At 34.0% G+C, this 17425-nt stretch overlaps 3 protein-coding genes across 3 annotated transcripts; all 3 read left to right on the top strand.

Annotated features, from left to right (window-relative positions):
• The first annotated feature begins 899 nt into the window (after nt 1-899).
• LOC145618234 (uncharacterized) lies at nt 900-3456 on the top strand. Its single transcript, XM_081673006.1, has 3 exons — nt 900-1123; nt 2716-2856; nt 3159-3456. The coding sequence occupies exons 1-3, from the start codon at nt 932-934 to the stop codon at nt 3300-3302; spliced, it is 477 nt and encodes a 158-aa protein (XP_081529132.1). The 5' UTR covers nt 900-931; the 3' UTR covers nt 3303-3456.
• A 3690-nt stretch (nt 3457-7146) lies between these two features.
• Nucleotides 7147-12827, top strand: LOC145616552 (putative anion transporter 4, chloroplastic). Its single transcript, XM_081671298.1, has 9 exons — nt 7147-7650; nt 9488-9714; nt 9867-10236; nt 10344-10388; nt 10476-10622; nt 11808-11945; nt 12048-12081; nt 12237-12416; nt 12687-12827. Exons 1-9 carry the CDS (start codon nt 7186-7188, stop codon nt 12692-12694), a joined length of 1614 nt encoding a protein of 537 aa, XP_081527424.1. The 5' UTR covers nt 7147-7185; the 3' UTR covers nt 12695-12827.
• A 531-nt stretch (nt 12828-13358) lies between these two features.
• Nucleotides 13359-16780, top strand: LOC145616553 (calmodulin-binding receptor-like cytoplasmic kinase 2). Its single transcript, XM_081671299.1, has 6 exons — nt 13359-13729; nt 14058-14293; nt 14396-14564; nt 14867-14956; nt 15267-15565; nt 16282-16780. Exons 1-6 carry the CDS (start codon nt 13507-13509, stop codon nt 16597-16599), a joined length of 1335 nt encoding a protein of 444 aa, XP_081527425.1. The 5' UTR covers nt 13359-13506; the 3' UTR covers nt 16600-16780.
• Nucleotides 16781-17425: the final 645 nt, after the last annotated feature.

Raw genomic sequence — 17425 nt, 5'->3', positions numbered from 1 at the left:
AATTCAGTTCAATTCAGTTTAGCTCCAAATTTTCTTCTCTTATAAAATATTCATTTCAGTTCAGTTCAGTTCAGCTCAGCTGAGTTCAGTCAATGAGAACAAATCCTTAGTTTGTATGAATATATTTTTCACAAATTATTATTGCTTTGACGGAAAATGATTTAATTTAATAAATAGTGGCTTACTGTTTTCTTAAAAAAAGTACTCTCTCCGTCCCTAAATTACATTCCTCCTTTCTATTTTTGGTATTTCAAAATTACATTCCTCCTTTCTTTATTTTGGTAAGTTTTTTTTTAGTAAATTAACACTCTTTTTCTGTTTTATATTTAATGCTTTCTCACTCATACTTACCTAATCTCACTCATAATCCTTGTGCCAAATTACAATGAATATGATTGGTTAAAATTTTTTAATTAGTAGCATGTGATTAGTCCTTTTTTTTTGCAAAGAATTGATGACTTGTCATGATTAATTACTAATCTATCTTTGTACTTCCCATTGCATTATCTAATTATTGTTATTTGTCTTATTCTTCCCTCCTTAATTCCCGTGTAATTTTTCAAAAAGGAATGTAATTTAGGGACGGAGGAAGTAATAAAGTCTTCAAAAAAAGTTAATTAGTTAATGAAAAGACCTAATCAAGTTATTTCAAAGACTTTATTAGCTAATTAGTATTGCCTAACCGATTGTCATTTTTAATTTGTTGGATATGGAAGTATTCAACAAATTAACTGGCTACACAAAGAGCAATATCGTCCTTTCATGTCAAAAAGGAGCATTAGTATGTAAAATGAGAGCGATATTTAGTAGTTCACTTAACAAAATTATCACCCGTTGTTCCATAAAAAAAAGAATATCAGCCGTTGCTTTATACTTGGTATTATAAAGTAACATAAGAATGATAGAAACATAGTTATAACAAACATAAAATATGGAGAGAGCAAATGAGGTTCTACATTTGAGGTCGGACGAGTCTGAGATGGTTTCAGAAATCGTGGTTAACCCACACGAGCCTCAAGTTGGACCCAGTTTCTATGAAGATTTTGCCCTTAGAGGCATCCGAGTCGACCGGGTTCAACCCGGGTTCATCTTCTGCACCTTCAAGGTCCCTCCTCGGCTAATTGTAAGCTTCCCATCATATTACTATCATTCATCTCATTCTTTTCTTTATAATTTAATGTTCACACCCAAATTTTAATTGATTGGATTTGGTTATAATTAGTTGATTATACAAAAGGGTGTCAGTTATAATTATACCTTGTTGGGTTTTTTGTATTATAATCTAACAAAAAAGTGCTAATTTGTGCTTAAATTAACCCAGAAAATTTGAAATCAGATGGGTATTGATCTGTTAAATCTATTGGTTTCAAGTATTTAATCCTGAAGCTTCACTTCATGGTTGTATTTCAATTAACAACTTTGTTGTAATTTTTCACAATTTAGGGTTTGAAAAAATGCTTTAGAAATAATGGTTTATGATTTTATGATTATAACTTGCAATGATGAGGAAAATGTGGGTCTTTCTGAAAGTTTTACTCTAAGCTTGAAAGGAATTAAGTTGGGGGTACTTGGACCTCCTTAGACTAGCTCATAGCATAATCGGAATCGGTCGGTTTGTGGTATATTGTATTAAGGTTGTAGTGGATCTTACTTGATTAGCTTTGATTTAATGATGATACTCTGATAGTGATATGGTGTCTTCACTTTTGGTGCCAAAGAAAATAGTTTTTAGGGCTGTTTCTGTTTTCGATCGACTTTGATGGTGTTGCCAAATGTTAATTACGATGATTATGATAGTGGTGACTGGTGCTTCCATTCTTATAGCTTGTTAAAATTTTGATTTTCCAGAATATATGGCAATGTCTGAAGCCTGTTGATCATAAAGGGTTTTCAGTGGCTGCTTTAGCAAATGTTTTCTGTAACTTGTTTAGAATTAGAGGCTATGTTTGACCTTTTGTTATAGTTTGCTACTTGTATGTTTGAATGTTAGTGCGTGTATATATCAATACATTGATCTATAAGGTGAGACTTGAGAGCTGTGAAGGTTATCACATTTTGTCAGTCATTATATTAAGACAAAAGGAGTGTTTTTTTTCAGCACTCACATTTATGAAAAAGAATGGTTCGTTCCTAGCTGACTGAAGTTTCATCAGTAGATCAGTAGTGGGCAACAATAAGGCTGTGATTGGCTGCATATGCTTAGAAATTAGTAATGAAAAAGTAATGGTATGTGTCAGGCATAAAGGAGTAATATGTTTGATTTTGTGGTTAGGTATTGTTTGCCTTCTTTCAGTATATGATGTCTAAGGTGTTTAACTTGCTATCGGTTGTTGTCGAGGATAAAAAAATGTGGAAAGATGATGATTGTAGGGTATGGACTTCAATAAACATTTGGGACAACTATGAAACATAAACCTTTTCTCACTGATTACTATGTCTAATTTGATTTATTTCTTACAAGTTCTGCGTTGCTTGTCATGACAGGTTCTCAACGCTTTACTACCTTAGATATTTCTTTTATTTTATCAAGTGTAACTTAAAGAATTTTATTAAAGCTTTAAAGGACTATCTTCCAGCATGACTTATGCAGAGTTATGCTCTTTATTTATTGGATCCAGAATTCCTTCATGTTCCATGCTTAGATACCCTCTCATTAGATGTATGAGTTTCCATAGGTGTCGATTCTTATTCAGTTTTATGAACAACTTATTGCAGGACCGAACAGGAAACATGGCTGCTGGTGCAATAGCTAATCTCATTGACATAGTTGGTAATGCATTAATCTATCGACTTGGCCAGCCTATGAATGTATCGGTCGATATGTCCTTCTCATATCTGTCAAATGCAAAGCTTGATGTAAGTAAGCATTGTTTTGCAATAATATGGAGTTTGAATGTTTATATTTTTATTTTGGTGATGACTGCTTGATGGATCTAGGAATGAACCTATTTTTGATCTGAAAAGTATAGAGTGGATTCTTTAAGACTGAATGTGAGTTCCTGTCCATATTAATTACCTGAAGCTGCTGAAGCTTGTTTCTGAAGTTGGGATGTGGATATTGTTTCTCGAGTTCTTATATCTCAACTAATTAGTCGCCTTATCTTTAATGTTCTTTATAGGCACATATTGTTTAACATGTTTGGTCTAAATATTTGCAGGATGAGCTGGAGATTACATCAAAACTTCTAGGGAATATTGGATCTGTTTCTGGAACTTCTGTAACCATCAAGAAGAAGGCGTCTGGAGAAATTATTGCTGAAGGACGACATTCATTGTTTAGCAGAATGAAGAGTAAAATCTGATACCAATACCATGACTTTTATTATTCTTGTACTTAAATGACTATTGTTTTAATTCCGATGCTTTACTATTGCATTGGATCTCACCTGCTCACTGATCCGAGTGATGTTGTGGATATTATGATGTGTGTAAATAAAGAGTCACAGATTAATACAAGTTAGGAATTAAAACTTTAAAAGAATTTTACTTTTTTCATGCTTTTGTTTTAAGTGCTCATTAGTTTGTACAAACAACTTAGATTCCGATGGTTTTTTTAAAACATTTGCAAGATTTTAATGCAATGTAGTAACTTTAGGGTTTGAGCTTGATTGATGATGTTAATGAACACAAGTTACACAACTAATTAATTTCTCTCAGACCTCAAACCCCCCCCCCCCCTCTCTCTCTCTCTCTTGCTGGGGCTTGGGCATGCAAGGAGATAGAAGTTTATGAATGCAGCTTGCATACATATGGAATTCAGGATCTCTAGTGTACAAGCTGGTGTTATCTACCCCCCCTCCTTTGCGTGAGTTGCGTTTTGGTAACGTGTAGTGGTGTGGTGTAGTGGAACTGTTTTGGTAGCAATTTTGTGTATTAAAAATGCGCCATGAATTAGGTAACGCTTGTATAAACGTTATAGCTCTGAGAATAAATGAGCTTAGATAGCTGATTCTTAGCTTGAATGCCTTGAAATCATTCTTGGTAGACTAGAAGAGTCATTGATTCCCTCGGGTCTTTGTAGTTTAGAAGCATATTTCATACATCATGCAGGATCATCCTGTATTATCTTGTGAAAAGACCTCTACTACAGAGATCTAACAATGAGACAGATACATCTGCATCTTCTTTCATTTTAGGTTTATTTCCTTTGTGGATATTTTTAATAACTTCAGTTAGTCTTGACTCTTGAGTGTTTGTTCTCTCAGTAGAACTGTCAGAGTCAACATCCCCAGGGCGGCCTGGGAGACTTACATGAACCCGAGAATTCAAGGCAAGCTCTAGCTGAGCCACAACACACCCTTCTTGCTCTGTTTTGTTGCTTTTGTGTGCTAGAGTTATGATTCTTTTTATTATGACTGTATGATGGATGATGTATTACCTATCTCAATGGAAAGTAAGCTGTAAAATGAATAGAGAAAGGGAAAGGAAAAAGAAACATGTACTTAAAATAAGTGCAAATGATAAAATCATCTTGAAAGATTCAAGTTGAGGCGATCATATTCCTATCTAATCGTTACGCATCCATGTCAACTGCCTGAATCATGTTACTGGAAATAGATTTGTTGATTAGTAAGTTATAGATTGCTTGCTTTGTTCTTTTCAACTTGTGGATTTGTACATATTTGGTTGAAATAAGGGCATAATGAGTCGAATATTTCGACATGATTCTTGTGAAAAATAGCACTATTTCTGGAATTTATGTTGTTATCTACAGAAAAGCATCTGGAGAAATGATTGCTGAACACAATAGTTGTACTTTAGCAATTTGGAAAGACTGTTTAATGTAAAAATACAGTAAAAAATTTACGAAGTAGAGAAGAGTTGTATAAAATATTACTCGAGTACGAATTGTTGATGAAGCATATTAAGATTGCTCATGAAGACAATGGGGTGCATTGCATTCTTATAACTTTGAACATAGTCTCTTATCTTAGTTACTGTGTTAATATCGTAAAATTACTGCCAATGTAGTCCGGCTAATACCATCAAATCTATAATCTATAATCTATCTATCTATCTATAATTAATACTAAAATAACAACCACTGATGTCATCTTTTTTCAAAATTGTACACGTGACGCTATTTTATTAAAAGATTTCCCGCTCAAATGCTATTTATTTTTTTTTGAAAAAAAAATGCTATTAATTTTAAACAAATATATAGTAGCTATTATTTAGGCAATTAATTTAAAATAAGTACATATTATTTTGGTAATTTATGTTCATATTAGGTTGTTAGAGTCTTTATAGGAGTTGTTAGCATAATTAAAGGTCAATTAAATTGAACTTATGAATCTATATCTATAATCTATAATCTATCTATAATTAATACTAAAGTAACAACCGCTGATGTCATCTTTTTTCAAAGTTGTACACGTGACGCTATTTTATTAAAAGATTTCCTGCTCAAATGCTATTTATTTTTTTTTGAAAAAAAAAATGCTATTTAATTTTAAACAAATATGTAGTAGCTATTATTTAGGCAATTAATTTAAAATAAGTACATATTATTTTGGTAATTTATGTTCATATTAGGTTGTTAGAGTCTTTATAAGAGTTGTTAGCATAATTAAAGGTCAATTAAATTGAACTTATGAATCTATATCTATAATCTATCTATCTATAATCTATAATCTATACTTACTATATACTAAAGTAATCACCAAAGGCGACACTTGGCATAATTTTGTGAAAAAATTTTCCTCCAAAATTTTATTTATTTATTTTTTAAAAAAAATTCTATTAATAAATTAAAATTCTTTTATTAAATTTTATTTATGCAACACATAATTAAAGAATTTAATAGATAGACATTAATAAATTCAAATTTGAAAAAAAGTAAAATTGTTATATAGGGGCTTGTTTGGCATCATTTTTGGTTTTCAGTTTCCTGTTTTATTGAAAACTAAAAACCAAAAACAGGAAACAAGAAAAAGGTGTTTTCACTTTTTTGTTGTCAGTTTTCAAAATTATCATGATTTTAATAAGTCTAAATATTTTTTGATCCATTATATAACATATGTAATATACTTTTAAAAAACACAAAACCAAAAAACAGAAAACCACAGGGATGTCAAACGGACCCTAAGTGATTTAATTTCAATTAACTCTATATAGTTTCAATCGACTATAATTATTAAGAAATCTTATTTTACAAATCGGTGCATTGCACGGGGCCAAAAACTAGTTAATACTAAAGTAACAACCGCTGATGTCATCTTTTTTCAAAGTTGTACACGTGGCGCTATTATATTAAAAGATTTCCCGCTCAAATGCTATTTTTTTTTTTTAAAAAATTGCTATTTAAATTTAAACAGATATATAGTAGCTATTATTTAGGCAATTAATTTAATATAAGTACATATTATTTTGGTAATTTATGTTCATATTAGGTTGTTAGAGTCTTTATAGGAGTTGTTAGCATAAATAAGGTCAATTAAATTGAACTTATGAATATTGTAAACTCAAAAAAACATTACAAAAATCCCAAGATATATTACCGGTAAATTCGTGCATTGCACGGGCACTAATCTAATAATCTAGTTAATCCATCATAGTTGAATCCTCTTTCCTTTCACAAACGGAGTAATACGTTATTCATTTATACGAAGTCTTTCTCTAGTGTAAAAATCTCAACTATAGCAACAATGTCAAAAAAAAAAAAAAAAAAAACTATGAGTACAAAGTACGAATCTAATTTTAGCCCTAAATTGAACTTGATAATAAATTAATAATTAAGTTTGGATAACTGATAAAAAAAAATAAGGCGAAGAGAACACGGGATTAGGCCTACTTAAATCCATTTTATTCGGATAAATCATACTTCCTCCGTTCTTTTTTACTTGACCCACTTTGACTTTTATACTATTCATCACCCCTTCTTTGACCGTCTTTTGTGAAAAATATGTGAGGAAAAACATATTCATGTAGGATCTTTTTGAATTCATACTATCATAATATATAACTTTTATAATTTATACTTATGTAGAATTAAAGTTATTGATCGTTAAAGTTTTGCATTGACAAGCGTGATAAAAGAAACATGTCAAGTAAAAAATAACAAAGGAAGTACTCCGGAAATGAAGTTTGAGATTATTTGACTATTTCTATACTACTCGTATAAAACTCTCACATATTCTCTCTCCTCTACCAACCTCAGTCCTCTGTACTCTTTAACAACAAACCATGAACACCTTTGCCTCTCCTCCAACCTTAAGCAACAAACTCCATTTTCCCCCAATTTCACATTCTTCAAACCCTAATTTCCTCTTCTTCTCCAATCTTTCTCTCTCCTCATCTCAATTCGCTCCTCCTTCCATCACCAGGCGCTCGATTCTTCCTCCCTTCCTCGCCGGAATTCCGTCTCCGATTTCGCCGGTAATCAAGCTCCGACATGGTTTTCCGTTGCTACTCGCCGGAAAAACTAGGGTTACTTCCGGAGATTCTCCCTTCCTCGCCGATAATGGCGGAGGAGAGAGAATGGAAGCGCCGAGTTTTTTGGAATTCTTGACGTCTGAGAGAGTGAAGGTGGTGATGATGCTGGCTTTGGCTCTCGCTCTTTGTAATGCTGATCGTGTTGTTATGTCCGTCGCCATTGTTCCTCTTTCTCTTTCTCATGGTTGGACCCGAGCATTTGCTGGTGTTGTTCAGGTAATTCATCTTTGATAACTCCGAATTAATTTTCTGTATTTCGGAATTTTTGTTTTTCTGGAAATTATCTCGAGTTGCTTACAATTTTAATAATTCTGCAGGTTTCAATTACTTGATTAATTTTTGTGTAAGTCCTGTTTCTATTTTTGCATATGTATGAAGTTTGATGAATAATTTGTTGGCATTGCTTTCACTCGTGATAATTATGAGCAATTTGGATATTGTTCATGGAGTTTTGCATGAATTAGACCTGTTATGTGAAACTGCCTTGGATTCCTTGCTTGTTTAACAGTTTTGCAGGTTTCAATTTCATGATCATTCTTTTTTAATGTCATGTTTCTGGAAATGTATACAAATATATATGTCGGCAACTCGGCATCATTTACTTAATTTGCTCAATTAGTAGATAACTTGTGAGTTGTGACAATGTCGAACACTTTTTAATTTTTTTTTTTTTTTTTTTTTTCTCAATTACAAAGCGCTGTTGCATTTTTATATGACATTATTCTTCATTTAAGTTTTTATAAGCACCTGCTTTGTGGCAAATCTCGAAGGTGATGCTTGATACCGTTGGATTTGTATTTTAGGAAAACCAATACCTCTATTTTGATGAAATTATCGTTATACTGGAGGCGTATTTGCTATTTTGTTCCCAACACATTTGTATTTTAGCTCCTTATGGTATTACATTTCTGGAGGGAATTCTTAAGGTTGATTAAGGAATGAGAACATCAATGATAGTTATGAATTACATATAAGATTTAAGCATAACTATAGAAAATTCATGTGTATGCCTTCCATCCAACCATTAAGGTATCAGGTAGATTTACACTAGCTAGTTTTTTGTGTACTTGCATCGTACTACTGTCTGATATTGCTTGGTTTGTGTTACTTTACACTTCTCTCTTCAAAAGTTAGTAATCCTTTTCGATTTTAATGAAAGTAATATATTTAGTTTGACTGCAAATCTATTGGCGAACATTTATAACTGTGCTTCCAGCTTCAGTAAAACAAAAGAAATCTTTGTACTTCAATCATGCTGAAATAGTGAAATGGGATCTTGTATATCTCTTTGCTTGCCCCTAGTAGATTATTGGATTTTAGTAGGCTTGGGGATGGAAGAGCTTGCATACAATGACTGTTTCTTTGTTGGTGTCTGCGTGCTTCTTATAAAAATTAAAGCTATATAACTATTACTCCCTCTATCCCAATATAAAATTGCCTTTTCTTACATTTACATATATTTAGGAAGGAGAATGGTGGTGGGACTTTGTCGAGTATAGTTGAATAGCAAAATAACGTACTGGGGGCTGTATATTGTTTGTCAATTGAGATGAAATTAAGGTGGAGAGATCAAGATAAATTAGTAATAGGAGAGTGCAATTATTAAATTTAGTTGATCCTCACTCCTCAGTGTCCTCACCCAATGTGGATTGATCTTTATAATACAAATTGGGTTACTTGATGAATTGAACAATGGATGCATGCTGGAATTCTTTTTATCCCCTACAACCATTTTTTATTGGTCTATGCATCTCAACATGCTTTTTGATGCACCTAAAATTTAAGGAAGTTCACAAAAGTGCCTAAAAAATTTAATTTTGTTGGCCAGTCAATATAAATTACTTGCTTTGTTATGACTTGTTGGAAATTACGAAGAGCAAGACAATACGGAGTAGTAGTTTGTGATGATTTTATGAAAATCATTTACTATTTTAATGTACGACTAGCATAGTAGCTTAATATCACTAATTTAGGATTTCATCTAAAGTAGAATTAAGATTACGTGTTTCTTGCTGCTGCTGCTGCTGATCCAAGTTGCTGTTGCTGCTTGCAGTCGTCTTTTTTGTGGGGATACCTTGTATCACCAATAGCAGGTGGAGCTCTAGTGGATTACTATGGTGGTAAAGCTGTCATGGGATGGGGTGTTGCTTTGTGGTCCTTTGCTACGTTTCTTACTCCCTGGGCAGCTGAAAAGTCTCTTTGGGCTCTGCTTGCCATGCGAGCTATGCTTGGCATTGCAGAAGGTGTAGCTCTTCCTTCGATGAACAACATGATATCTAAGTATGGACACCGTGTATTTTTTTGAATTTAATGCTGACTGGTCATTATGATCTGGCTTCTAACTTTATGATTTATATTTCTTGTTTGTGGCTTTGTTCACTCTAATGAATTGTGAGTAATGAACTTCTCTGTTTGAACCCTTTCCTTTCCAGATGGTTTCCTAAAGCAGAACGAGCAAGAGCTGTTGGAATAGCAATGGCTGGGTTTCAGCTTGGTAGTGCTATTGGACTAGTACTTTCTCCAATCCTAATGTCTAATGCCGGTGTGTTTGGACCATTTGTAATATTCGGATTATTTGGATTTCTCTGGGTTGTTGTATGGCTGTCTGCTACTTCTAGTATTCCAGAGAGAAGCCCTCAGATCTCTGCGTATGAACTAAAATACATACTAACAAAGAGGCAACAATCTCCTCCATCCAATGCTGGGAAGGCACACAAAGCTAAAGTGATCCCACCTTTCAAGCAGCTGCTGTCTAAGCTTCCTACTTGGTCACTTATGGTTGCCAATGCTATGCATAGTTGGGTAATGATCTAGATCTGATCCTCTATCTTGGCAATAGACTGCTTTTCCTAATACAGCGAATTTATATGTCTTTCTCTTTGTTAAGGCAGATTTTGTTTCTTGTGCAGGGCTTCTTTGTTATTCTTTCCTGGATGCCCTTGTATTTTAACAGTGTGAGTATTAAAGTTTGGCTTTCTATGGGTGAAGTCACATATATGATGTGATGTTTCTTTGAATGGTTATTTGAATGTGTGTTGCAGGTATATCATGTTGACCTTAGACAAGCAGCATGGTTTAGTGCTGTTCCATGGAGTATGATGGCGCTTGTGGGATATTTTGGAGGTGCTTGGTCAGATATGCTCATCCAGCGTGGTGTCAGTATCACTTTGACCAGAAAAATCATGCAGGTTGGTGGCCTTGGTGCTTATTTAGTTTTGCATTTCAATCATTTTGTGTGATAGGCCTCCTTTCTCTTGTTGTGCAGATATTTACAATTGAGTGCCTATATTTTCTTCTTATCTAGTTGATTTATTCCTTTACTTTGTAGGAGTAGCCATGTAATCAAAGCAAATTCATACATGTTTTGTAGTTGACTAGTTGTGCTTCCACTTACTCTAAACAAGGGAGGATTTGGTTTTCATGAATAGTCGTTGGTCCAGATGAATGTTGAAAGGGAACTTTTTGTGTCCAACTGTGCAACTTGATTTGATAATTCTGGTGATTAATTGTTGCTGCATGACTGCATTTATAATTTTCCCTTTGCATGTCAACAGTTGAATACCAACCTGATTATATCTAAATCAGGACTCAGGATAAGCTTGGTACTGAGCAATTTCCTTACAACTTGTTTCATTGTTTGGTAGACGGAATTTGGAAGGGAAAGAAAGTGACTGAGGGAGTTTCCCATGCTTGGTTTCAAAATACATGAGAACTTTGGTAGGAATAGAAATGAAATCAAAGGAATATAACCTTGCAAAATTTAAACTTTCGTTTCCTTCCTAAACTGGAGGTATTTGGAAGAAGGGGGGGGGGGGGGGGGGGGGATGGGATTAAATAAAAAAAACTGAAAAGATGTGATTCTTATTTTCTTTTCTTTTTACTAAGAACTAACCATAACATTGGAATCCCTTTTATTCAATAAAACCCAGCATTGAAAATTATAATTACTTTCCTTTTTTTTTTTAACCCCTCTTCCCTTCTTTTCCCATGCTTTACTAAAATAATAAAAATGAAAAAAAGAAAAAAATCAAACAGGCTGTTAATATATTTCTTATGTAATTCTGTTGGTTTGACATGTAGCATAGTTTTTTCAGCTGTACCCCCTTTTTCATGCCATATTTGATAAAATTTTCCTCCTCCCTAAAACTTTATACTGTAAGTGTAACCATAAATTTTGTGAGAATTATGCATCAAAAATAATTTTTTTGAGAATTTCTGTATACTTGATATTTGCAATGATCCTGTGGTAACTTGTTTATTGACTTGTTACGTTTCAAGACACTCTATGTATTGATCTGTTTGCTTCATGTCTTTTCATTATATTTTAATTGGTCTCTCTTAAACTGTCTTCATTGATATTGTTCATTATGCAGTCAATAGGATTTATTGGCCCTGGCATTGCTCTTATTGGCCTGACTACAGCAACTAGCCCATCTATAGCTTCTGCTTGGCTCACATTAGCTGTTGGACTAAAGTCATTTAGTCACTCTGGTTTCCTTGTCAATATACAGGTTTGTTGCTTCTGAAACATAAAATTTAGTATCACAGTGCCATTCTGTTTATGTGCTCCCAATTTCTAATGACATCGTATATTTGCTCTCTTCTGTTACCAGGAAATTGCTCCACAGTATACTGGCATATTACATGGTAATTTATTTATTTATTTATTTATTTATTTATTTATTTATTTATAATGTGTTATTCAGGAGTTTTGAGATTAAGATGGCAATAATGATGGGAAAATGACTTTTTTAGTCTGTGGATTTCTGGATTCTAGCTTGATGCAATTTTTATCTTTACAGGGTTGGCAAATACAGCTGGAACTTTCGCTGCAATTCTGGGAACTGTTGGGGCTGGATATTTTGTTGAACTTTTTGGATCATTCAAAGGATTTTTATGGCTGACATCACTCTTATATTTTCTCGCTGCTTTATTCTGGAATCTATTTTCAACTGGAGAGTTTGTAAATTTCGATGCATCCAGTAAGTGTGTTATGCCTTTGATGATTTATTATGCACATTTCCAGTTTTCCTCTATCCATATAGAATGATCTTGCTTTCCATTTTGCATTTTCTGCTCTGTTTATAAAGCAAACAATTAAAGTGCTGCACCTCAAAAAAGTATAAAATCATTGTTGGGCTAATTTGGTTATTATCATTTAAATGTGCTTATTGCTCAAAGAGTCACATGCAACACCTTCCTCACCACATTTTCATTTTTTGACAAACTCCCATGTATTCTTTGAATTGCAGATTCTTGAACCTGATTCTGTAAGGTTTGGTGAAACCTCTATGTAAATATCATGGATTTAACATACAATTGAAGAGGCATATGAATAACCGATGACAGTTTCGGCGGCATCTCTTTGTTAATCCCAAAGCACTGAAATGTCTGAATCGCTCTTGCTGCAAATATCGAAAATTTTCATTCATGCATACGTGAGCAACTGTGTAATCACTTTTTGTCGCGTAGATACAATAAAGAGGCTATTAAGTATCAACAGCACTGGCCTTTGGTGTCTTGTTTAAACTTCCCAGCTCCCTCCACAGTGAAGAAATGATGATCGAACTCCCGGAGTGGACAACTTCCGACATTCCGAGGTATTCTGCTAATGACTAAAGTTGACTGAAAATACCACTGGTGTTACTAGTTACCACTGGTGAAGGGAATAGAGACTATTAAAGCAGGAAACATGTTTATTCAAGAAGAGGGCCTAGTCTTCTAGCAACCCTTCACTGTTGCAATTATTTGGGGCCCTTGACAACTTGTTATCTTCCACTCGTGTTTTAGAGTTATAGAGTTGAATACTCGTAATACGGTTGTACATATAATTAAGTAGACCTTTCAACGTCTTTGACTAGCTGTATTTATTCAACAACTTATTGCTAGTTGTCTTTGCAACTCAGGATTGATCTAGTCATTCTTTCACCATATTATTATACTATCATTAAAGAATATCTCTACCAAATTGTGGAATTTATGGACCAGCAAATCATTATAATATATCTTCATCTCTTAGATCCAAATACTTTCTAGTATTCTTTTGCCTGGAGAATTTTTTTTTTGTCGCGAATGAAGAAATCGCCTCTCCCTTCTCCCAATTCCCAGCATGGAAACCAGGAGAAGAAGTCTCGTTTATACCAATTTATAAGGAAAATTACTATAAGTTGCACAGCTTTTGGGTCTGAACCTGAAAGGGATGCCCCAGAACCAGAGCAATCTTATGGAAACACGAACTCAAATCCACAGCAGTCTTATGGAAACAAGAACTCGAATCAGATTCATAGCAACTCATGTTAGTCCTCAATCACCCTTTACATTTACTCTATTCCTTTTTTTTTTTTTTTTTTTTCTCCTTTCTTTCTTTGGGTTACTGTCAATTTCTCATTATTCATGAAGGGATGCCCAGTTCATAACGGATAGGAGCGCCTTTCTGTTCGTAATGGGGACCTTCTGGTTTATTGATTGTGATATTTGATGCAATAATCAAATTCATTTGATCATCTTGATGGTGTGAATTTTTGTGGTCAATGCTATGTTTTTAAGTTTGTAAAAAAAGAGAGCGTTGGATTGTGCTCACATTTTACAGGATCAAGTAATATGTAGTATATGTTCTATTTCAGCTGGGTTTTCCACAGGAAGCAAAAATAAAGGATCTTCAGGGCAGCCAGATTCTTTTAATTCGTCGGGATCAGTAAGTGGAGAGGTCTATGGCTCATTGAATTTTACTCTTCATGATATCAAGAAAGCTACAAAGAATTTCTCTCAGAATAATGTAATCGGAGATGGCGGTTTTGGGACAGTGTACAAGGGACAGCTGAAAGATGGAACTGTTGTTGCCATAAAACGTGCCAAAAAGGTAAAAACATAACAGGTTTAATATCTAATGATCAACAACTAACTCAAAAATTGTTATGCCGGAGATATGCATATGCTCATTGACTTGCTCGATATGTGGCAGGATGTGTATAATATGCGCACAGCACAAGAATTCAAGAGCGAAGTCCTAGCCTACTCGAAGATAGAACACCTAAATTTGGTGAAGTTCTTTGGATATCTAGAGCACCCGGATGAAAAAATTATTGTGGTTGAGTATGTTGGTAATGGAACTCTCTTCGACCTTTTACATGGTAAGTCATTAGCCATAAGTTCTCCACTTCTCCAGTGTATATTAATGATGAAATTCTATCCAGTATTTAATAGTTTGTAATTATGGCTTTTATCGGTGAATAATGTTGATATAATCTGATACTGAATGTTAGCGAATGCTGGTACATTGTCCTAGCACATTTAGACTTCCGAAAATGAAAATTTAACCATTGCAGTATGCTGTGTCCTCAGTGAGCATGTGTTGCCTTACTTGCACTTAACGCCTTAATCCATTTTAAATCTTCAGTCTGAGGAAGTTGACTTTGTCTGAATTGCAACGCAGGTAATCGGGGACTAGTGCTTGAGCTTCCTGAAAGACTGGATATAGCTATTGATGTAGCTCATGCAATCACATATTTACACAGTTATAACGGTAGGTGCATTTCAAGCTCCAGAGAACCTTTTATCCATTTTGAACTTTATGCTGGACTATATTTGGCCTTAGTCTGGATACAATTATATCATACATGTTCTTTTTATGAATTTTGATATGAAACCAATTCTTCAAACATTTTAAGAACTCTGATTGTGAACGGATAATTCAGTGCTGCTGTTATTTCCATATACTTTGTACATTATTAGTTTGAAAGCAAAAATTCATTTCCAGAAATTACAGAAGCAATTTTAGTTGGTACTGCTGTCTGATTCCTGAGTGCTTACTGAATTACTTCTGCAATTGACAGATCCTCCAATTATCCACAGAGATATAAAAGCATCAAACATTCTCATCACGGAGAAATTTCGAGCTAAAGTAGCAGACTTTGGGCTTGCTCGATTTGTCCCTGATGGTGCAGATGTAACCCACATATCTACTCAGATCAAAGGGACTGCTGGATACTTGGATCCTGAATATATGAAGTCTTATCAGTTGACTGAAAAAAGTGATGTCTACTCTTTTGGTGTATTGCTTGTGGAACTCGCGACAGGAAGACACCCAATTGAACCATTGAAAGGGGTCAAAGAGAGAGTAACCACAAGATGGGTGAGCATCCTAGTCAACTCTCTTTATTAATTTCTTAATCAAGCAAAAAGATTAATGATCAACATGATATTTGTATCTTATGACCTCCTTACTTCATGCAACTTATGCTGTTTCAGCTGTAGTATCTAACATGAAAAACAGTCCAACTTAGACTTTTGATATCATAATACAATTTTCTTTTCCCTGATTTTTTATATCTTTTTTCTCCAATTTTGGTCAAATAGAATCAACAGTAAGACTATAAGAAATTCTCTTCAGATTCAGACTCTTATTTAGTAACCAGTTTATTTGGAAGTGCCATATTCATTTAGAAATTTCTGTATATTCCTGAGTTACCTCTTTCTTTGTCTTCATTCCGATTGGGGTGACTTCCGATACTGTATTTCTCTAATTATGCAGCTTAGAATATAAGTAACTTGACATGAGTGACTTCTGTTTAGCCCAACACTACATCAGACATTACCTGACATGAGAACTCAATTCCTCTGATTCTCCATATGTTTCTGTATTCGCTTGAGCAATCTTCTAATATGTTGCATGTCACTTGATTTTCACATGAAATCGATCTTCATGATGGCTTCATGATTAGATGCAAAAGATTTAAGGATCACAAAGGCAAAATATTATAAGGATCATAAGATAAATGTCATTCATCTTAAGCTTCATGCCATGAATTCTTGTTTTGCTAAGTTAGCTAAGCTAATCTCTTTATGCAGGCAATGAGCAAGCTAAGAGATGGTATGCCAGTGCTGGCAATGGATCCTAAGCTGAACAGAAGTCCGGCATCCATCAAGGTAATCGAAAACATTCTAGAAGTTGCCAAAAAATGCACTGGGCCAATTAGGCAGTCTAGACCGTCCATGAAGGAATGCGTTGAGGCATTATGGGCTATTAGAAAAGAATTTAAAGAGGGAAATCAGCTGAACTACTCTGCTTCTCATAGATCAGTCGATATACTCGAAAAGGATGCAAGAAAGATACGCCAAGAATCTTTGGGGATTGTAGGAGAGAGCTACTCTTTTATGTCTGCATAATCAAATTGTAAAGGGTGTTATGTAAATTCTTGAGTTCTCTCTATATCTAGTATAGTCCTTTACCATAATTTGCATGCAGAAGGTCAAATGTTACGAAAATTTTGATGTATAGATTATTGATTGGAATTATAATTTACTTCTGATTTTTGTTAAAGATTGCTGGCTTCCTGTTGTTCTGTCACTTCTGTGTTCATTGGTTTACACTTACAGTAAATTTTTACCTCACTTGGCTTGAAGGATCATATATTTACTCTATGATAGCTCAACTATTATGACAACCTTGATTTTGACGTGTTTAACCCTAAATTGTGTAAAGTAATTATCCTAATTAAAGCATCAATATGGACTATTACATCTTTACAATAGCTACTAATAAATATCAATATACTTAGTATTCAATTCAATAAGGATTATTGCCTATTAAGGATTAATATCCTAAATCGGGTATTGAAATTTGCAAAAGATGATACGTCCCACTTTCTTCCAAAGGCTATAGAAAGGATGAATGTAAAAACCCGAAAGGTAGAAATTTTAGTCTAAAATAGAAATGTCGCCTATTATTAACATGGAGAAACGAGAGGCTGTTGATATTATTACCCATTGAAAATAATATCTCAGATTCCACCCATCTCCCAAGTTGGAGGAAGAAGACAATATAAATCAATTTTTTCCATACTTGAATTACAAAACCTTTCTATTTTTGCTTGCACTTTTTAAGCAAAAAAATAAAAAAATAATTAAAAATATCGTTAAGCGCGGTCTTTTTAAACCCTCCACGTGTCCCTTCCCAAAAACTTTGGCAATCTCAATATTTTTTCATCACTCA

The sequence above is a fragment of the Chenopodium album genome, chromosome 26, assembly GCF_948465745.1.
Source record: "Chenopodium album chromosome 26, dcCheAlbu1.1, whole genome shotgun sequence".
In the NCBI taxonomy this organism is placed as follows: domain Eukaryota; kingdom Viridiplantae; phylum Streptophyta; class Magnoliopsida; order Caryophyllales; family Amaranthaceae; genus Chenopodium; species Chenopodium album.
The sequence above is the reverse complement of the archived record's forward strand: the minus strand, read 5'-3'. Positions and strand labels throughout refer to the sequence as shown.